The sequence below is a fragment of the Hippopotamus amphibius genome, chromosome 4 (genome assembly GCF_030028045.1).
Source record: "Hippopotamus amphibius kiboko isolate mHipAmp2 chromosome 4, mHipAmp2.hap2, whole genome shotgun sequence".
NCBI classification, from domain to species: Eukaryota; Metazoa; Chordata; class Mammalia; order Artiodactyla; family Hippopotamidae; genus Hippopotamus; species Hippopotamus amphibius.
The window spans coordinates 156,750,637-156,772,302 of record NC_080189.1 but is presented as its reverse complement, the minus strand read 5'-3'; the positions used below and the strand labels follow the sequence as shown (position 1 = coordinate 156,772,302).

Genomic DNA, 21,666 nt, shown 5'->3' with positions numbered 1-21,666 from the left:
TTTCAGGGCTACCATTCAACCCATGACAACCACTAAGTATTTCCAGAATATTTTTTATCGCTCAAAAAACCCTCAATACCTATTAGCAGTCATTCTCCAATACCCCCTACTCCTACCCCTACTCCCTGGCAGCCACTAATTTACTTTCTGTCTCTATGCATTTGCCTATTCTGGACATTTCATGTAAATGGAATCGTACAATATGTGGTCTTTTGTGACTGACTTTTTTCATTTGAATGATGTTTTCAGGGTTCATATATGTTATTCAGAACGTCATTTTTTAATAGTTGAATAATATTCCACTGTATGGGTATACCACAGTTTGTTCATTAGTTGATGGACATTTGGGTTATTTTGCTTTTTGTCTGTTGTAAATAATGCTGCTATGGACATTTGTGTACAAGCTTTTGTGTGAACATATGTTTTCATTTCTCTTGGGTATATACCTAGGAGTGAAAATTTCTGAGTCATATGGTAATTCTATTTTAAACTTTTTTAGGAACTGCCAAACAGTTTTTACCATAGCTATTACCATTAGCAACGCATGAGGGTTCCAATTTCTCCACATCCTCTTAACACTTGTTATTTTTTATTATAGCCATCCTAGTGGTTGTGAAGTGGTATCTCATTGTGGTTTTGATTTGTATTTCCCTAATGACTAATGATGTTGAGCATCTTTTCATGTGCTTATTGGCCATTTGTATGTCTTCTCTGAATAAATATCTGTTCAGATCCTTTGCCAATTTTAAAATTGGGTTATATGTCCTTCCATTTTTATGTTGAAGGAGTTCTTTATATATTCTAAATATGTCTCTTATCAGATACATAATTTGTAAATATTTTCTCCCATTCTGTGGGTTTTCTTTTCACTTTCTTGATGGTATCCTTTGAAACACAAGCATTTTTAATTTTGATGATGTCCAGTCTGTTTTTTCTTTGATTGCTTGTACTTTTGGTGTCATATCTAAGAAACCAAGTCATGAAGTTTTATACCTGTGTTTTCTTCTAAGAGTTTTGTAATTTTGGCTCTTATGTATAGGTCTCTGTTCCATTTTGACTTAATTTTTGTATGTGGTGTGAGGTGGGAGTCCAACTTCATTCTTTTACATGTGGCTATCTAGTTGTCCCAGCACCACTTGTTTAAAAGTCTATTTTTTCCTTATTGAATTGTCTTGGCATCCCTGTCAAAAAGCAGTTTACTACAAATGTAAGAGTTTATTTCTGGACTCTCGATTCTACTCCGTTGATCTATGTGTCTACCGTTAGGCTGGTACCACCTGTTTTAAGAACTGTAGCTTTGTAGTAATTTTTGAAATTAAGAAGTGTGAGTCTTCCAACTTTCTTCTTTTTCAAGATTATTTTGGCGATTCCGGATCTCTTCAATTTCCATACGAATTTTAGAATCATCTTGTCAATTTCTGAAAAGTAGGCAACTAGAATTTTAATAGCGATTGTGTTAAATCTGTAAATCACTTTGGGGGTATTGCCATCTAAATAATGTTGTCTTTCAATCCATGAACGTGGAATATCTTCCTATTTATTTCGACCTTCTTTAATTTCTTTCTATGATATTTTATAGCTTCTGTATATTGAATCTTATTTCACTGCACATTAATTACAGGGTGAAGTACATATTGTGAAGAAAAGAGTTTTCCTTTCCTTAAAATATCTGACCAGATCTCATTAGGTTGAGCTGTATCCTGATATTCAACTGTTCTGTAGGCTAATGAGATTAGTTAATACCTACCGATGGTAGAAATGTATTTCTTTTTCAAGGAGTAGTCCGCCTGTCCAGGCCAGTGGGGCAGCTTTGCACTTTTAGATCATTCAGGCACTCAGATTCTTTCAGCGTCCCTCAGCATGTTATTCTTATCTGAGTGGTTACATCTGAGTGACAGTTACTTCTGCAGAAACGTTATAATTATATCCCACAGAAAAGGGGAAAGAGAACTTATCTGTGGCAAGCAGCTTGTCTTTAATTTGGAGATGACTCCAAAAGTAGCTATTATTATTTCTGTTTTACAGATGAGGTAACTGAGGCTTAGATGATTGATGTCAGGTGCTTTGATTTACCCAGGTGGTAGAGGTAAAGCTGTGATTTGAACTAGACATGTGTCTCTTAAAACTCTGCTTGTAGCCATGTCACCATCTATATACTCTTATTCCTGCACTTTAGGCACCCTCTTCCAGGGTGATTGGCCCACCATGCCTGGGACCCAGCAGGGTGTCCCAAGAGGGCCAAAGCATGTCTAGGAACTTGGGACAAAGTTGGTTCCCAGACTGACTTGTAATGCATTTACTCCTTCAAGAAATGTTTGTTGAATACGTACTTACTCAGCAAGTTGACTCGCTTCCCCCTGCACAGCGGAAAGACCAAACACCGAGGCAACGGTCTTTTGCAGAGAGAAAAAGGATTTATTGCAGGGCAGCCAAGCAAGGAAGCAGGAGGCAATGCTCAGATCTGTCTCCCCAGTTGGCTGTTGAGTGGGATATTTATCGTGGGAGTAAGGAATAAGAGGGGGAGAGGGCTGGGAAATGGTTAGTGGAAAGTAATTTGTAAGTTTCTGGAGTTCTCTGCCCAGGCTCTACTGCTCTTCATGCCTCTTCATGGGTTGCATGTGCAAATTCAGGGGGGTTTCCTATGTTACATGTGGCAGATTTTCAGCCTGTGACTTCTAAAGTTCACTATCAAAGTTCACTATTGGTTATCCTAGTCCCTCAATGTGCCCGAAGAGGCTGTTAGCAGGTTGTTTCTATATCTGTGGTTTCCCTGGTATTCTGCAAAAAAGCTTGGTGTCTTCCATGTATTGCTTTATTTCTATCCCATGTCTACCTTATGGGCCTTGAGTGTGTAAGGTAAGGGTATGGTTTCAGTGTCAGATACTGGGCTGAGCCTGAGTCCAGCCCCCTTCCCTCCCACTGCCCTCCTGGAGCTCGTCCAGGGCCTTGGGCCTCTGCAATTGCTGAGTGCCCAGGGCCAGCCGAGTTTGTCTCACTGCTCTTCAGGTACAGTTCTCTAGGCCTCCTCAGTGCTGTGATGGAGGGTAGGATGAGAATGACCCAGACCCCTCAAGAAGAGCAGTTCTTTCCCTTTGGTTGTGCTGTGCACGGAGGATAGTGGCAACAGCCAGAGGCCATCGTCTCGCGGTGACTGTCTGCCTGTCGTGTGTAGGATGAGGTGGAGGCCTTTTATTAATTAATCATTTTAAGTTTTTTAAATTACAGAAGGAAAAAATGTTGACTACAGAAAAAAATTAGAAAATATGGATAAACAGAAAAAGAAAGAAAAGAAAAAGAAAATCACCCACAACGCACTTCTAAAGATAATCTGTGTTGACATTTTGGTGTGTTTATTCCTGTTCCCATGATCACCCACCCATGCCTTAAAACGGGATCATTCTGTTTTGTAAGCTGCGTTTTGAATGTAATAGAGCATGAACATATTGCCATGTTAATAAGTATTTGTGTCAATAAATATATTAATGTATACATTTATAAATAAGTCAGTAAATATGTTGTCATTTTAAATGAAGGTCTGGTTAACAGCAAGAAGAGTAAGTATATGTTACCTAACAGCTTACAAAGTACTTTCACATATGGTTGTTCAGTTGTCTTTGCCAAAGATTATTAAACAGTCAGCGTGGTTCCTGGAATGTGGAGTCACAGCTGATGACCAAGGACAGGAGCCCATTCAAGGGAGACCCTCTCCTTTTGGAGGGTGGGTCCCTGAGTTGGCCGTCTTAAAGTCCATGCAGGTTAATAAGAAAAACAGTCCTTGCCCAGCACAGGTGCAGAATTGCTGCACCTTCTGTTGGGAAGGGTTGTTATTCTTCACCTTGAAAAAAAATAGAACACCCCTCCCCCACATCCGACGTTACCAAGCAGTGGGAAGGATTACTGCACCTCTGGAGGTGGTTAATTATTGACACAGGGTGCATTTCTGAGGGTTTAGGGTCAGGCTGTGAGGACCCCTGGGAAATCATTGGCAGCACTGTGGGAGCTGGCACTTCTCGGGGGGGAAGGGACTCCGAGGCAGAGTTCTAGCTGAACTGGTACTTCGAGGCCACTTGTAAATGGTCTTGAACAGACCTCTTGACCTTCTCTTAACCCTGGTAGGGCAAGAAAGTAGGCGAAATCCGAGGTAAATCATGCAGACTTCTACTGTCCACCTCTCCCTGGGGCTCAGACGCATCTAATGTGTGTTCCTACAGTCCCCCTTTTGGACTCTGTTCCTCCAAGCCTTCATTTACATCACCCACCTTCTGTTATAAAAATACAGAGGAACACTGGCAGAGGAACACTGTGACTGGTTTAGTCATCCCCAGGAAGGCTTCTTCCCTGAACGCTGGTGCCCCTCGGCACAGCTCTCCCCAGACACTTTCTCCTTTCAGGCCGTTCCCAAGGGGAAGCACACAGTGTTTACAAGCCATAGCTGGTGGTTTCAGGATGCAGGGTGGTTATTGTTGTTCGTTCCTTGCAACTCTTAGTTCTTACAACCTCTGCAAGGTAGGGACCGCTGTCTCGGTTACACGGATGACACAGGTTTGGAGAGGTTAACTTGCTGTCTCAAGGTCACCTGGCTGTAAGTGGTAAAGCAGGCATTTGACTCGAGTCTGTCTAAGTCTTTCTTGAGCAGCACTTCCCCCACTTTTCCTAGTTGGAGAGCCCTTCAAATGGGATGGAATGCCCATGAACAAAGGACCAGGCCAGGTGGAAGCCAAGCTGCCCGCGTGGAAGCTGGGAGGGGAAGGTCCCTGGCTCCCCCTCTCCCAGATGGCCTGAGACATCTCCACGGAGTAGAGCTCAGTGTAAAAACCATAGCAGAGGAGACACGAGGACACAAATGGGACATGTGTTTGGATCTTTGAAAACACCCCGTCTTTCCAGGTAGTTAGGGTTGGGACATTGATTGTCTTTGCCTGGATGGAAGAAAGGCGTTTTGGGAACCTTGAGTTTTTGTTCCTGAGGGTGGAAGTGGGCAGTAGTGCCAAGAGCAGGCAACTGAAGATGGGAGTTGCTCCAACCTGGAATCTAGTTGGCAACGCTGAGAGCTCGTAGAGGTCACTTGGTGGACACTGCCCAGCATGACCGCTGTCTGGATAAGTCACATGAAGGGTTTGGCAGGAAGTGTCTTAGTGCAGTTCGTGATGATATTTGGGGCTTACTCTGGGGCACCCAGTGCAACCTGCAGGACCATCTGACTGTGCTCTCACTCCTACACCCACCCACCAACTCATTCACTGTGTGAGGGCCTAGGCGTTCCAGAGCCTGGGCAAGGCCCTGAGAGCGCAAAGATTAGGAACTACTATCCCTGTCCTTTAGGAGCCCACAGGCTGGTAAACAAACAACTAGCCTATGTGACAGCACAGACAAGGGCTGAGTAACACGTCAGGGTGTCAGGGAATGCTTCCTGAAGTGTCCAATTGTTCCCATCATCCGCAGGCTAAAATCCAACTTCTTGTCAGCACAAGACAAGACCTGCAACTACCGATCTCCTAGGCTTTTTTTTTTCCTGTCAAAATACATAAAGAAAATATCAGTACTTGGAGGGCTCACTGGGGGAAAGCCATTGTCCAAGGAGACTGGCCAGTCCACCCTGAGGGTCCATCTGTAGAGACCCCTGGGATGCCCTGGCACATTGGTGGACACATTGTTCTCCTTTGGAGCCAGGTCAGGCCACTTGGATCCTGTGAGGGCAAGCCCACGCCTTTGTGTTTGCTGATTCCTGTCTCTGGCGTCCTGGCTCCTCCCTCACTTAGCATCAAAGTTTTACTTAGGGTTCAGCTACCTCCTACCTTCGTCCCGGTCTGGTGTAGGTGACCCTCCTTTGTGCTCTTATAGTATCTCTGTTGTGACTCCTCTCTCCATATTCTAATTGATGCTTTTTCTATTCCTCTCGCTAATCTCTTTGTGGATGAGATCTGTGTTTTTTATCGTGTATCCCAGCGCTTGGCATTGTTTGATGCATAGTAAATATTTAGTAGATGTTTAAAATGAATGAATAAATGGTGGTGCATTTGAATCAGATCTTGAAAGATGATTAGTAGAGTTTACCAAACAGAGAAATGGTAGAAAGGCATTCTAGGGAGAAAGAATTGAGAATTGGTCCAAGTCCACTGTAACTTACTCTGTATATGCCCTTAATATATACTGCTAACCCTATCTAAAACTTGCTTTCCTCATCTGCAACATGATGATAATACTTATCTCACTGGTTTGTAGAAGGGATTCAAGATGATGTTTGTAAATGTTTTAGCACACTGCACATACAGGGTACCATGATCAAATAGTTACTGGGTTTATTATTATTTTTAAAATAAAAATGTCTTCTTGCTGGTTGTAAACTACTGATGAGTATTACCAATAGGTAATCGAGGTTTGCTTTGAAAACATAAGGAGAGCCCCTCTTCTCACTGTTCATGGCTTTGTGGTTTCTGATCCTGACTTATTCCTGGAAGGATTAAACACTGCGTGAGTTTGCCTGGTTCTGATTATGAATTCATAGAATAATTACTCCGCTAAGCTTTGTATTCCCCATTTGCTAACTCACAGAACATGTGAAAAGAAATTCTTCATGTGGACTTGAAAGGTAGGGAGGGAGCTCGAAGCCTTCACAGCTGATGTGCTGCTCTGCTCCACCGATGCAGTCCACCCTTGTGAAACTTTCCCCTTTGAATTAGACAGAGGTCAGCATTAAGGAAGCACTCATGCTGATCAAGGGCAGGAATCTATTCAACCTAGTGGGCACTGAAAGAAATCTTTCACAGGAGCAAAATATATTTGTTTCGGGTGTCATCTTTCTACTTTTCTAAAGCTAAAAAAAAAATGTATCTGTTGCCATATGATCCAGCAGTCCCACTTCTGGGCATATGTCCAGGCAAAACTATAATTCAAAAAGATACATGCACCCCTATATTCATAGCAGCACTCTTTCCAATAGCTAAGACATGGAAACAACCCATGTGCTCATCAACAGACAATTGGTTTCAGAAGATGTGGTATATATATACAATGGACTATGACTCAGCCATAAAAAAGAATGAAATAATGCCATTTGCAGCAGCATGGATGGACCTAGAGATTATCATACTAAGTAAGTTAGAAAGAGAAAGACAGATACCATATGATATCACTCATATGTGGAATCTAAAATACCACACAAATGAACATATTTATGAAACAAAAACAGACTCATAGACATAGAGGACAGACTTGTGGTTGCCAAGCAGGGGATGAGGGAGGGAAGGATTGGGAGTTTGGGATTAGCAGATGCAAACTATTGTATATGGGATGGATAAACAACAAAGTCCTACTGTATAGCACAGGGAACTATGTTCAGTATCCTGTGATAAACCATAATGGAAAAGAATATGGAAAATATATATTATATATATATGTATATATATATATCTATATATATCACTTTGCTGTACAGCAGAAATTAAACACAATATTGTAAATCAACTATAGTTCAATAAAATTAAAAAAAATAATAAAAAATAATGTATCTATGACTTAAGCTGAAGTTTTCTTAAAGCAAGAAAAAATGTATTCCCAGGAGGCTGCCTCTTCTCCCAGTTTATTACATTCACAATAGCAACCACAAAATAGCTATGGCCCTTGAGCACTGATTAAAACACTAGAGCAGTGCGCTTCATTTCATGACAATCTTGTCAGACTGCTCATGTTATCTGCACTTCACAGATGGAGCAATTTGAGGAACAAGACTTTGAAACCAAGTGTGCTTGACTCCAGAGTTTTCACTTATAGCCAGTAGGCTTTACGGTCTCCCTCTTATATTATAGCAGTGCATCTGTTTTATTAGTCTCTCTACATGTCGGAGAGGATGTGGGATGCTTGTCAAAGCCTCGCAAGCTATTTCCATGAACTTGCACCTATGGTTCACTGCGTGGTTTCTGTCTTCTCCCTCTCCTTAGCTATGGGGTGCTGCTCTGGGAGCTCCTGACTGGTGAGGTGCCCTTCCGAGGAATCGATGGCTTAGCAGTCGCTTACGGAGTGGCCATGAACAAGCTTGCCCTTCCCATTCCTTCTACATGCCCAGAACCTTTTGCCAAACTCATGGAAGGTGAGTGACCCCTGGCTGGAACAAAACTGGAGACCATTTACCTTTCTATCAGCACTCAATAGATTGTGGCCAGTTCTGCAGGATCAGTAACTGAAAGAGGAGGTGAAGTATGAGTCACTCAGGGAGGAATCCTGAGAATGGTTGGAAGAGCTACTTCCAGATGATATCAGCACCCTGCTACATGGGTGTCACTGATGTCCTTCTCTCCCATCTAGTGACTATAGACCTTAATTTAGAAACTGAAGGCTGCTATCCAATGCTTTGGTATATTATTTAATGCAAAGTAAGAAGGTATAGCAGCTTTTATTTCAAAACCTCTGAGTGTCTTACATGTAGAAATGAAGATCTAAGAAGAAAGGAATTCTAAAATTTATCTAGTCAAGCCTGGTTATTTTGTCAGTGAGAAATCCTAAGCTGAGAGAGGTTAAATGGATAAGTGGTCACTCCATCAGTTAGTGGCTGAGCTGAGAGTAGACGGGATTCACTTTTCCTAACTCCCATGCTAGTGCTTTTCACCCTTGCCCTCTTATCAGCACATTGAGTTGGAGAGGGATAGTTCATTTATTTATGGGAAATTGAGGCCCAGGGTGTAGTTACCCATTGTCAGGACCGGAATCACGTAGTAACTTGATAAACTGTGGTAGTTGTCCTTCACGCTAGAAAACGCTTTGGACTTGCCTTTCTTATGCTAAATCAACAGTCAGATCGGAATGGGTACAGGGCTGCTGCGTTGTGTTTCCAGCTTTACTCTTGATGACTGTGATGTTGGGCAGCCTGCTTTACTTCCTGAGCCCTGTTCGGGTTCCCCTAAATCCCAGTCTCTATTTCGGGAAGGAGAAACAAGTGCTGATTTTCTGTCAGGTGAGGTCAGGTAATATTCTAAGTCTTAGGTTTACCCCTGTGCGTTCATGTTTCCTGCCAACTCATGTGCCCCCTGCAGACTGCTGGCATCCCGACCCCCATTCGCGACCATCTTTCACGAATATCCTGGACCAGCTGACTACCATAGAGGAGTCTGGTTTCTTTGAAATGCCTAAGGACTCCTTCCATTGCCTGCAGGATGACTGGAAACATGAGATTCAGGAGATGTTTGACCAACTCAGGGCCAAGGAAAAGGTAAGAAAGAGAAGCAAAAGGTATGCATTGAATCAGTGAACCTTCTCCACTGGGGCCTCTGGACAGATTCTGATACGACCACCTTCCTGCTTGGTTTGCGGCAACAGAGCAGCTTTTTCCTTCCTGGCTTTATGTGGAGAGTTCTCCAGGCCTCAGGTGTGACCTGAGACGATAGAGAATTTTTCTTTCTTTTGGGGATGTGGCAGGAATAAGTAGCGGATGTCGTGGGTCCAAAGTTCTCCTTGCAGAGTATCTACTTCATTGTCCAAACAGAAGGAGGAGCACCACCAGGCAAGTACCAGCAGGGTGTCTTCACCCCGCTGGCTGAAAATACGAGAGGGTTCTAGAAAGCTTTCTTGGTTCTGCATTAGACGTGCAGAAGGGGGTTCAGTGGGATACATAGGGATGCTTCAACACTGGGAACACTTATCAGAGGATCCTGCCAGTGTCTTTGGGGATCAGTATCAGAAACTGCCTGTGGGCTAAAAATACCATGAGTATGAAATTGTTTGGCATTTTTCATGTTTTTATGAAAAGGGCTCAAAGGCTGAACCAGCGGAGGAGTTCAGAGACGTGTAGCCCATTAGAGCTCCGCCTTCTGTTTTGGTGACCGTTCCCTAAATGCCCCCTCTCTGTGCCCACAGTGTCTGGTGGCAATCAGGGTCCACACAGAGGAAGCTAATCAAAGCAGTTATGTTGCTTATCCTGTGGGGCCTGAGGCTCGGGGCGCAAGGGATGTCCATGGATAGACTTGGTTAATTTCTTCTTTCCCTTCTCAGTCCCCACTGTGGAAGTTTGGGAAGAAATATAATAATAGTAGTGTCTAAAATTGTCTTTATGGCTTCCCAGTTCTTTCACTTGAAAGGTCTGATGAGACCTTTTCGTCCATTTTATCCGAGTGTCTTAATGGGCCCTGCTACCAGCATGTAGGGCAGGTGTTATTAACTTTTTCATCTCAGAGCTGAGGGTCAGTGTCTGTCTAAAGTCACACAGCTAGTAAATGAGGAGGCAGAATCTTGAACTGGGGTCTCCTGATTCCAAAACCGTCTTCTTTCCAATATCATTGTAGTTTCCCTAAACAAAAGACTTAAAAATCATTTCTGGAGCTGATTTGAAGACATAACTCTTTTGATGCAACATAGCAGTCCTAAGCCTGGTACTGTTTGGCAAGTCAAGGAGCATTCTGCAGGGAGATGGAATGAGCTTATGACAGTTCTTTAGGGACCCGGCAGGGAGAGGGGGTGGATCCGCAGTGACCATTGAGCAGAATGATTGAAAGAGACTGTTCCAATTACTAATTCTGTTCCAACTAGAAGAACCCCAGAGTTCTTGGCCTTTTTTGAGACTGCTGAATCACTGACTCCTGGTTCTTTCTTTTTTTTTAATTGAAGTATAGTTGAATTACAATGTTCTGTTAATTCCTGCTGTACAGCAAAGTGACTCAGTTATATTTATATATATATATTCTTTTTCATATTCTTTGCCATTATGGTTATCACAGGATATTGACTATAGTTCCCTGATTATTTCTTTTGATTGATGAAATTATAAAGGTACCAGCCAGTAAGAAAAATGAAAGTTGGATTTTGTCAGGAAGTAGTTACTAGGAAAAGTCAAACCAATTCTTATAATAGCTAACATTTGTAGGGCATGTGCTGTGTGCCATGCTCTAAGTAATTTATATGAATTCTTAAATAATCTTGTATAATAAGGTAGTAATTGTCTTATGTAGTACAGCCCTGTGATGTTGGTGCTATTAAATCCATATTACATGTGATGCTCATTTTTTTAAGTTTTTTTTTTTTTATTTTTTTTTTATTTTTTTTTGGGGGTACACCAGGTTCAATCAACTGTTTTTATACACATATCCCCATATTCCCTCCCTTCCTTGACGCCCCCCCCTCGATTCCCCCCCACCCTCCCTGCCCCAGTCCTCTAAGGCATCTTCCATCCTCGAGTTGGACTCCCTTTGTTATACAACAACTTCCCACTGACTATTTTACAGTTGGTAGTATATATATGTCTGTACTACTCTCCCGCTTCTTCTCAGTTTCCCCTTCACCCCCCGCCCCCTCCCATACCTCGAGTTCTCCAGTCCATTCCCTGTATCTGCTTCCCTGTTCTTGTCACTGAGTTCATCAGTACCATTTTTAGATTCCGTATATGTGAGTTAGCATACAATATTTGTCTTTCTCTTTCTGACTTACTTCACTCTGTATGACAGATTGTAGTTCTATCCACCTCATTACATATAGCTCCATCTCATCCCTTTTTATAGCTGAGTAATATTCCATTGTATATATATGCCACATCTTCTGTAGCCATTCATTTGTTGATGGGCATTTAGGTTGCTTCCATGTCCTGGCTATTGTAAAGAGTGCTGCAATAAACATTATGGTACAAGTTTCTTTTGGGATTATGGTTTTCTTTGGGTATATGCCCAGGAGTGGGATGACTGGATCATATGGTAGTTCTATTTGTAGTTTTTTAAGGAACCTCCAAATTGTTTTCCATAGTGGCTGTACCAACTTACAGTCCCACCAACAGTGCAGGAGAGTTCCCTTTTCTCCACACCCTCTCCAACATTTGTTGTTTCCAGACTTTGTGATGATGGCCATTCTGATTGGTGTGAGGTGATACCTCATTGTGGCTTTGACTTGCATTTCTCTGATGATGAGTGATGTTGAGCATCTTTTCATGTGTTTGTTGGCCATCTGTATGTCTTCTTTGGAGAAATGTCTATTTAGGTCTTCTGCCCATTTGTGGATTGGGTTATTTGCTTTTTTGGTATGAAGCTGCATGAGCTGCTTGTATATTTTGGAGGTTAATCCTTTGTCCGTTGTTTCATAGGCAATTATTTTTTCCCATTCTGAGGGTTGCCTTTTAGTCTTGTTTATTGTGATGCTCATTTTAACTTGCCCAAGGCCACAAATTGGCCACTTGGTTCCAGAGTCCTTGCTGTGATACCTCTCCATTATAAGGCTTGGAGTTGGGCAAGTGAGGGTAAGATGGATAATGAGCTTTCTCTCTGGAGAGATTCCTCTTAAATCATTGTATGTGGAAGACGTGATTTGCACACTGTGGAGTTGATACCCAAACAGATGTTTCACATGAAGGGGATTTACCATGTTGGAGGGTCTCTAGGTATATGGCACTATAGGCAAGGAGTCCATAGAGGAGAGCTGTCCAGGTTGCCATGAGCACTGGCCCCCCCAGGGCGAGCCCCCTCTGCACGGAACCCGTCCCCTCCCCCCCCTTCTTTCTGATGGTTCTACCTACCCGGCAGGAGCTGCGCACCTGGGAAGAGGAGCTGACGCGGGCTGCGCTCCAGCAGAAGAACCAGGAGGAGCTGCTGCGGCGCCGGGAGCAGGAGCTGGCCGAGCGGGAGATCGACATCCTGGAACGGGAGCTCAACATCATCATCCACCAGCTGTGCCAGGAGAAGCCCCGGGTCAAGAAACGCAAGGGCAAGTTCAGGAAGAACCGGCTGAAGCTCAAGGATGGAAACCGCATCAGCCTCCCTTCCGGTTGGTGGCCGAGGACCTGGGGGAAGCGGGAGTGGACCGAGGGGCTGGTGTGGCGGGGCATCTGTGGGAACCAGGGACTGAGCTCGGAAACGTGAGACCCCGGGGCTCATCACGGAGCCGGTTTGAGAAGGTCCATTCTATTCCATGGAAAGCCTGGCCTGGTGGAAAGCTTCCCCCTTCCAGGGGGATTTTGGAGTGTGACTACACACAGAATATGACGGGAAGGCCGTGATGAATGGGCCTGACAGGCAGGCTCAGTCCAGGCTGCTAGAAGCACACAGGCACTTCTCACTTTAGGCAGACCTAGAGAAGGAAGATGTCACTGGGGGAGAAAAATCTCAGGGTGTGTATGTATGTGCGTGTGAGACAAGAAAACTCCTGGCTCTGCAAAATAATTCATCTCAGGGTTTCTGTAAATAATTAGTTCCCTGTGTGCAGATGAGATTAGGATGAATGTTTAAGAATTTGATTTGCACACAACCTTTCAGAAACACATTAGCTAAACAAAGGTACATTTGCAGTAGGTACAGCCTTGGGAAAATGCAAAGAAAAATGAAACTATGAATTAGAATCTCTGCGGGGTGTAACGTACCCACGGAGGGAGGTGGGTACTCAAGTGTGTGTTTATGTAGATAAAAAAGTTCATTGCATTCCGAGTCTGTGAGGCCTCAGGAAGCAAGCTTATTAGAGGTGTAAGGAACCAAGGGAAAATGGCGTAAGAGGAGCAGTAGTGGATGAGTTTAAGCACTGGGGTGGCGGCTTAGGTACAGACAAGAGAATCCATTTAATAAAATTCAGCAAGTGTGTTGTTGCACATTATTTTCTTCTCTTAAGCACCTCTGGGGTGTCTGACACAGGCCAGCATCTTGCTGTGTCCTGAGGAAGCAGATAGGACAGCCACGGAGCCCACCTTCAGGGAGATCTCAGTCTAGAGGGGAGACCTAGGTGCATAGATGGGGAGAATGAAGCTCAGAAACTCAGAGAATCTACCTTTTCCATCCCTCCAGCTATGCTGTCAGTGTCTTTGGAACACATCAGAATTTGGACCATTAACTGCGTGTCCCTCGCTTCCCCAGGTTCTGTGGGTTAGTCCCGTTACCCTGCACTTAGCGAGGAGCATCCGTCTCCCTGCTTGGGTCCCTGAGAAAAGGAGGCGTGTACTAATAGACCATATGAGATGGAGGATTTTAAGTTAAATTTCCTAGAATAATTGGCAAGGTCTCATGATACTTTAAAAGAACCATTCTAAGTACGTACTTGCTACACCTATGTACATTATATAGACGGCTTTATGAAAACCGTATAATGAAGTTCATTTGGGTAATGAAGTTTCCTTCTCTTCATATGTCCATCTTGTCACATCCCTGTGGGAAAAAGGAATGATTGTGGAAGAGAACATTTCCCAAGTGAAAAGGAGCTTCTCAAGAAATAGGGCTTTTCCCTCAAGCCTGTCAGGAAGTATCAGTTCTCTCACAGGAGTTTTTTTTATTGAGGTATAGTTGATATAAAATATTATACAAGTTTCAGGTGTACAACATAGTAACTCACAACTGTTAAAGGTTATACTCCATTTATAGTTACTATAAAAGTTACTATAAAATATTGCCTACATGCCCTGTGTTGTACTATATATCCTTGTAGCTTGTAGGAATTTGCTAATGGGAAAATTCTAATGCATGCATCTGTTTGTCTTTCCCCAAGCAGATTTCCAGCACAAGTTCACGGTACAGGCCTCGCCCACCATGGATAAAAGGAAGAGTCTCATCAACAGACGCTCCAGTCCTCCTGCAAGCCCCACCATCATTCCTCGCCTTCGAGCCATCCAATGTGAGGCTGTTTCCCAAATTAGCTGGGGCCACAACACACCAGGGGCAGCTGTCCCCTGCTCTGTCCAGCCACCGACTGGTCCAGGCTGGCTCCGTCCATAACTCTGCCACCTCTCCTCGACAGTATGTGTATACATGCACATGTGTACGCAGACCCTTACCCCCCGTCTCGTCTCTCCATGAACCTTACCCCTCCTTGACCCTGCCTCCTGTACCTTTCACTTGTAGTCAGATACCAGCAAAGGGGTCTGTGGGTATCGGCAGGCTCTTTAGTGAATTACAAAGCAATCTGGGATGTGATGAAGGTACCCTGGCCGGGGGACCTTGTGCTACCATATTTGGGGCATCATGGCTTTTCTGTTGTCCGTGCTTCCCGGGATAAACTTTCCAGATACTTTATGATAGGCCAAATCGGAACCAATTTTATTTTATGACAGTGTTCATTAAAAAGAACTTATACATACACAAACTCACATATGTCCATACATGTATAGTGTGTGTGTATGCCCTAATGTAAAGATAGAGTTCATCGAAAAACCCCTCAAGACCTGGATTTCTGGCTTTCCTTGAAAAATCAAGTCCAATCAGTGGATTCTTTTTTTCATACGCTCTGTATTTTGCCTCAGTTCCCTCAACCCCCTGTTTTTTTGGTAACTGGCTTACTCCACTCATTTATGATATCAGGCGAGTCTCTGAAGCATTTGGGTTTCAGTCCTTGCTCTAAGGGATCAGGGTGAGAAGAAGGTGCCTCCTCTCCTATCTGCTGTATTTCTCCAGGCCTGTTCCCTCCCCTTCTCCTACCCCTGACTACCTGCTCCATAGTGCTGAACGCCTCACTTTCTTCCTTTCCAGCGCTTTCTTACCAACATTTCTTCACTTCTACATCTTCCTTACCCCTTTCTCTCCCACCTACTTCTTCACCCCTTACCTCGCCCCCCAAGCCAATTCCCCTCAACAAAACATATTCCCTAAGTCAGGTCTGTTTGGAGCTCCGGTGACTGGCTGGCCTGAGTGCCCACTTTACACTGGACTCGGGAGAATCTGGGAGGCTTTCCCCCGTACTTTGAGGGCGCTGAGTGAGTGGTAGCTGGGAACTCTTACTTACCTGGCAGGCTCCACTCGAGCACAGAGTTTTTGACAAGGTCTGACTCCCCACCTCCCCGCACCCCCTGCAGCTCCAATTATGTGAGTGTGTGTGTCTGGCTGGGGAGAGGCTAGTTTGAGGGGGACCTCTCTGTTTTCCAGATCCCATTCGACCTTTGTTATTCACAGTGACACCAGGTGAAAGCAGCAAAACCTGGGGCCGGAACTCTGTCGTCCCCAAGGATGAGGGGGAGGAGGAGGAGAAGAGGGCCCCCAAGAAGAAGGGACGGACGTGGGGGCCAGGTACCCTTGGTCAGAAGGAGTTTGCCTCAGGAGATGAAGGGTAAGAGCCAGATGATGGGAAATCCTTTAAAAATATGATACGGAATACCTTTTTCTCTGTTGCATGTTTCACTGCGTTCGGAGAAACGATAAGCTTCTTGATCTTTACAGTAGGGTTTTCCAATCTCCTTGTTCCCTGGAACCTCCTAGGACAGGAGGTGGCATACTTTTCCCATAAAAGGCTGGATAGTAAGTATTTTAGGCCCACTGTGGTAGTACAGAAGCAGCCACAGACTGCGGACAATATGTACATGAATGAGCGTGGCTGTGTTCCAGTAAAACTGTACAAACACGAGTGATGGGCAGGATCCAGCCCCTGAGTTACAGTGTGCTGACCCCTGGAGGTGTCCTGTTCAGAGCAGCAAGTAGCCCAAGCATTCACCTGGTGAGGAGTTCTGCCTGAGTGTTCTATTTACACCTGGCTTTTGCCCTTAAAACATCTGCCCAGAGGAAAGAGAAGGAAGGGCAGAGGTGACAGGTCTCTTGCCCAGAGGCTCGACCTGAAGCAGGGGCAGGCAGAATAGCCCAGCCCTGGAGTGCAGTTGGAGGTGACTCCAGGGCCACTAGCACTTCTTTATGACCCCACCCCACAGCCACACTGACTTACGTGAGCACCGCCCCCCATCGCCGGCGCAGCACAGCACGTGGCACGCCCTGGTGCCTGGGATGTGTTTGTGTTCTGACTGTGGGCTCATGGCCCAGGGGTCCCAGTCCTTCACAGACCAGTTGTTTGTAGGGGAGTAGTGAAGAGCATGGATGCTGACCCCAGACTGCGTGGGTGTGAATCCGGCTCCTTCACACCCCGCTGTGGGGTCTTATGTTTTCTCTTCTGTCAAATGGGGATTCTCTCCGTACCCATCTCATGGAGTTGATCATGAATCAGTTCATCTTTGGGAAGTCCCTAGAAGACGGGCTGCCTCCTAGTAAACATATGTAAATACTTGCTCTGATGAGTCATCCATGCTTCTCATGCAATTCTACTTAATACCTGAAGAATGCATATAATGGGATATACTTCTTATTCTTGTGTTAGAATCTAGAACTGTATTTCTTGACTTTTCCAAGTATGAGGATAGGCAGCAGCCCCCTTCATCCTTTTTAATGGCTTTCCAAAGAGCTTGTAAGGTTGCCTATTAGACTTATAGGTGCCCTGAACCCGTAACTGGCCTTGGTATTTCTCTGAATACTAAGAGTTCATGTCCAAAGTCTATTTCCCCATGTCAGATCTGAGCTGAAGGTGAAAATAACAGTTTGGTTCATGAAGGATGGACTCTTTGAAGCCAGGCTTTGGAAATCACTTAGCTACCTTGGAACAGAAAATTTAGATATGTAGGGAAGACTGCCTAAGTTGTGTAAGAATTCAGTCATTGAGTCCTCTGGGGACTGCAGGTTGCTCTGCTATACTAAGTTCTGTAGGTACAGGCACTCCTCAGTTTGTCCTTTGAGCCTTGGCTAGACTAGGGTTGAGCTGGGGCTGAGGAACTCAAGTCACCCTGAGTCCCTTGGTATTTCTGACATCAGTGTGATTCCAGGGGGGCTTTACCAGGTTGGCTGTGGATCCCAATAGTTTCTCTGGTTCTGCTTCATTTAAAGGTATTTTTTGTCTTGCTAGTAAATTAACTGCATTTCACATTACACAAAACATTCACTTTGGAATTTTCTTCCTCCTTCCATAGATTTGCCCTCAAAACTTTAGAAGCAGTTCAAAAATATGTGACTTAATTTTTCATGAATCTCAATTCCTATTGACGAAGTAAAGAAAATCCACCCAATCTCAAGAAAAGACTTCTTCAATGTCAGAAATTTTTGAGAGCCTCTGTATGATACTGTTTCTAGTTTTAGTCCCTGTTGACTGAAGAAAATATGTAATGACAAAAAGCTGTATTAAATTCAGTAATGTTAAGTGAATGTACATCTCCATCCTTTAAAAAAAACAGTACATATCTACAGGAAACATAGGCACTGTGTGTAGACAGTGGGTATCTATGGACTCACAGACCCCTGTGATGAAGCTGTGGCTGCCCAGGGATGTGTGTCCCACAGACTGGGGGGTCCTGGGCCTGTGGTCGTTCCAGCAGGGCCATCTTGTTAAGCTTTCTTCATGGTGTGGGCTTTGCTGACCAGACAAGGGGAGGGCAGCTGGTGACGGAGCTGGAGCCCGGCCTAGAGGGTTCTCATGCGGGAGAGGCCGAGCTGCATGTACCCGCTGTTGCCTGCTACTGATTCTCTTTATTCATTGAAGATCCCCTCAGAGACGTGAGAAAGCTAATGGTTTAAGTACCCCATCAGAGTCTCCACATTTCCACCTGGGGTGAGTCTAATCTTCACCCCCTCGTCACACGTACTGGTAATAACCCTCCCTCCGTTTCCTTGTCCTCACAGCACAGCCCGTAGAATCAAGCCTCGTCATTGCCAGGGCCGTGCTGACTTTCTTTTTCGGAAGCAGTACCATCGTGCACCTTGGGAAGATTCCTGTGTTGGTGTCACTTGACAGTTCCTCGCTCCCCTGACCACTCCTGTCGTTGGGATTCTCCCAGCCTGCTTAGTTGTAGGGAGACAGTCTGTGGCTGTTTATCCTTTGGTCCCCAGCACTGGCTTTGACTCTGCTGATCTGGATTCCTTGGACCCAGAGCTGGAGGTGATGTTATAAGATTTTCAGTCAGCAGTCTCAGACTGTAGGTTTGGCAGCACGCCCCTCTCTGGCTTTGTATTCTGGTTGAAACCCCTGGTGGCTGGAAGGAACTTTAAGTCAGTGGTATTTCTGATAGCACTTGAAACAGAGATCTGCGGTCAGGGAAAATGTTGGTCCTTGTCCCTCCCTCAAGATGGGCTGGGAAGAGTGGGCTGTAGTTGAATGGCTCTCTCTAGCCCTGAAATGAGAGCCACCCCGGTGATGATCCTGGTATCTCCAGGGGAACCATAGCCCACAGAGTCCTCAGTCCCCCTTCTTTACTGTCCTTTAAGGAAAAGACCAGTGCTTCTGGGCCTCTGATGCCCCTGTCCTAGCAAGGAGTTGGTGGGGCACCCCGTCTGTGTCCGTGGGGTTACTGGCTTGCCACTGTGAGCTGATTACAGGGATCTGAAGGCGAGCTCCTGTCCTCTTCCTCTCCATCCCCAGACAAACCGAGGGTTCGAGACCAGCGTCATGCACTACCCACATAGGTCTGTCCCAAAGTGCACTGGGTTGGTGCAGCGTTGTTGGTTGATTTTTTTGTTTTTGAAACGTGGGTGGTTTTGAAAATTGCCTGAGCATGCCGTGAGCGTGGAAGGAGAAACTGAGAAGTGGTGCGAGTGGAGGGGCCCGGCCCATCTCCGCGAGCTCATTGCCCGGTGCTTGCCTTGCATTGCGGACCTCAGTATTGCAGTTTCTCTAATGTCACCAGTGTGTTGTGGTCAGTGTCTGTGGAGTGATGGCCTCTCCCTTAAGTTGGGCTCAGTCAAGACCCTGGCCGGTGCTGGGCAGTCCTTATTCTTTCCGTCCTCTTGCCAGCCCGCCCAGCAGGTCTTCCCACAGCTCCACAGCAGCATGTGAAGGGGTGGTTCATGCCTCCGCTTTCGTTTCCCCAGAGCATGTGCACTTTTGTTAATGAAGCAGGTGGGCTCAGTGAGGCCTGTTGCCTACACCCTGAGGCTCTTGGGCTTTGCTGTAACCAAGCAGACAGGGAGAGGCATTTCCACAGGCCCACAGAGCTGAGGGTAGAGGAAGTAACCAGCTCTGACAGTTCCCTCATTTCCTGTCATTCAGCCTCAAGTCCCTGGTAGATGGATACAAACAGTGGTCGTCCAGTGCCCCTAACCTGGGGAAGGGCGCGAGGAGTAGTCCAGCCCTGCCAGGGTTCACCAGCCTTATGGAGATGGGTGAGTACTGCCTTTGTCTTGACTCTCCCCCTGTTCCCTCAGGGAATTCTTGACCAAGGTTCTCAGACTCTTTAAGGACCCCTAGTACTGCTTCTTGGGGGGTGTCTCCTCTTTTCCTCAACTTCTGGTTCCCCACCCTATCCCCGCTCAGGTTCCTCTACTCCCATTCCATTGAGTCTTCCCAGATCACTACCGCTGCCATGGAGCCTGCCCTTGGCCTCCTATTCCAAGGGGCCAGTTATAGTCTCCTTAGGGCAGTGAAGAAGGAGGAGGCCTGGAATCAGGCACTTTCCTTTGCTGGGTCTGTTTCTGGGTAGTGTAAGGTCGGGAGTCCACAGAATGGGAGATGGTGATAGAACACACCACAGTGTTCCGCCAAGGAAGCTTTCCCCGTGTTGCCCTGTGTTTCCTGATGGGTAAGGCCTTCTCCAGGCTCTCTCTCAGAAAGTACTCTTCTCTCTAGAGTTCCAAGATCATAATAAGTCAGTCCATAGAGTAGATTGGCCTTCACCCATGCAGGGGATTCTAATCTTTGCAGGAGACTAGTCTTAAGTCTGTAGGCTGTCATTCTAGAAATCCAAGGTCCCTTCCAGTTTCAAGCTGTAAAAGAATTAGAGATCTATCTGTTCCAGGAACTCATACTGTACTTCTTGTGTTGACAGAAGGAGCAAGTTAGCAGATCCCCTTTTCTGCAAATAGGAAAACAGGCTCTCGAATGGGGAGTGATTTCCCCATGTTGGGCACAGTTGAGTGTGGAGGCATGAAGTCCTATTGGTTCTTTGTCCTGCACCTCAGACTATTCAATGTCTGCAACCCTGGCACTAAGCCAGGGGCCTGGGGCTGGGGAGAAGGACCAGATTCTTATTCTTTCCCCTTCATTCCTATTTTCCTTTTTCCCTCCACTGCTCTCCTCTTCGCAGAGGATGAGGACAGTGAAGACCCACGGAATGGGGAGAGTTGTCTACAGCCATCACCCAACCAGTCCTACCTCTGTATCCCATTCCCTCGTGGAGAGGATGGGGATGGCCCCCCCAGCGACGGCGTCCACGAGGAGCCCACCCCAGTCAACTCGGCCACCAGTACCCCTCAGCTGACACCAACCAACAGCCTCAAGCGGGGCGGCCCCCACCACCGCCGCTGTGAGGTGGCTCTGCTCGGCTGTGGGGCTGTCCTCGCAGCCACGGGCCTCGGGTTTGACCTGCTGGAAGCTGGCAAGTGCCCGCTGCTGCCCCCGGAGGAGCCTGAGCCACCAGCCCGCGAGGAGAAGAAGAGGCGTGAGGGTCTTTTCCAGAGAGCCAGCCGCCCCCGTCGGAGCACCAGCCCCCCATCCCGGAAGCTCTTCAAGAAGGAGGAGCCCGTGCTGTTGCTAGGAGACCCCTCCGCCTCCCTCACCCTGCTCTCTCTCTCCTCCATCTCCGAGTGCAACTCCACGCGCTCCCTGCTGCGTTCCGACAGCGATGAGATTGTGGTCTACGAGATGCCTGTCAGCCCCGTGGAGGCCCCGCCCCTGAGCCCCTGCACCCGCAACCCGCTGGTCAACGTCCGAGTGGAGCGATTCAAGCGAGACCCGAAGCAGTCCCTGACGCCCACGCACGTCACCCTCACGGCCCCTGCACAGCCCAGCGCTCACCGGCGGACTCCTTCCGATGGGGCCCTCAAGCCGGCAGCCCCTCGAGCCAGCAGGAGCCCCTCCAGCAATGGGCTGAGCCCCAGTCCTGGAGCAGGTGAGGCCCGCCCTCTTCCTCCTTCCTCTTTCCCGCCTTGGTGCCTCCCCCAGGAGTGCAGATGTCGGGGTCAGCTCCATTTCTCCGACTCGGCCAATCAAGAC

At 46.2% G+C, this 21,666-nt stretch overlaps 1 protein-coding gene across 10 annotated transcripts in view; it reads left to right on the top strand.

Moving 5' to 3' along the window:
• The window catches only part of MAP3K9 (mitogen-activated protein kinase kinase kinase 9), an 83,492-nt gene that overhangs the window by 52,508 nt on the left and 9,318 nt on the right, over positions 1 to 21,666 (top strand). For 7 of the 10 annotated variants that reach the window (XR_009053092.1, XR_009053091.1, XR_009053090.1 and 4 more), the window contains 8 exons: positions 7,938 to 8,086; positions 9,027 to 9,202; positions 12,489 to 12,729; positions 14,434 to 14,556; positions 15,801 to 15,981; positions 18,223 to 18,291; positions 19,726 to 19,838; positions 20,759 to 21,562. Coding sequence is in view for 7 of the 10 variants with exons in the window: in XM_057730617.1 (XP_057586600.1) it covers positions 7,938 to 8,086; positions 9,027 to 9,202; positions 12,489 to 12,729; positions 14,434 to 14,556; positions 15,801 to 15,981; positions 18,223 to 18,291; positions 19,726 to 19,838; positions 20,759 to 21,562 (1,856 nt within the window). In the remaining 3 variants the exon portion in view is untranslated. The remainder of the gene's footprint in view (positions 1 to 7,937; positions 8,087 to 9,026; positions 9,203 to 12,488; positions 12,730 to 14,433; positions 14,557 to 15,800; positions 15,982 to 18,222; positions 18,292 to 19,725; positions 19,839 to 20,758; positions 21,563 to 21,666) is intronic. The other 3 variants (XM_057730613.1, XM_057730614.1, XM_057730615.1) reach the window with 3 other exon arrangements.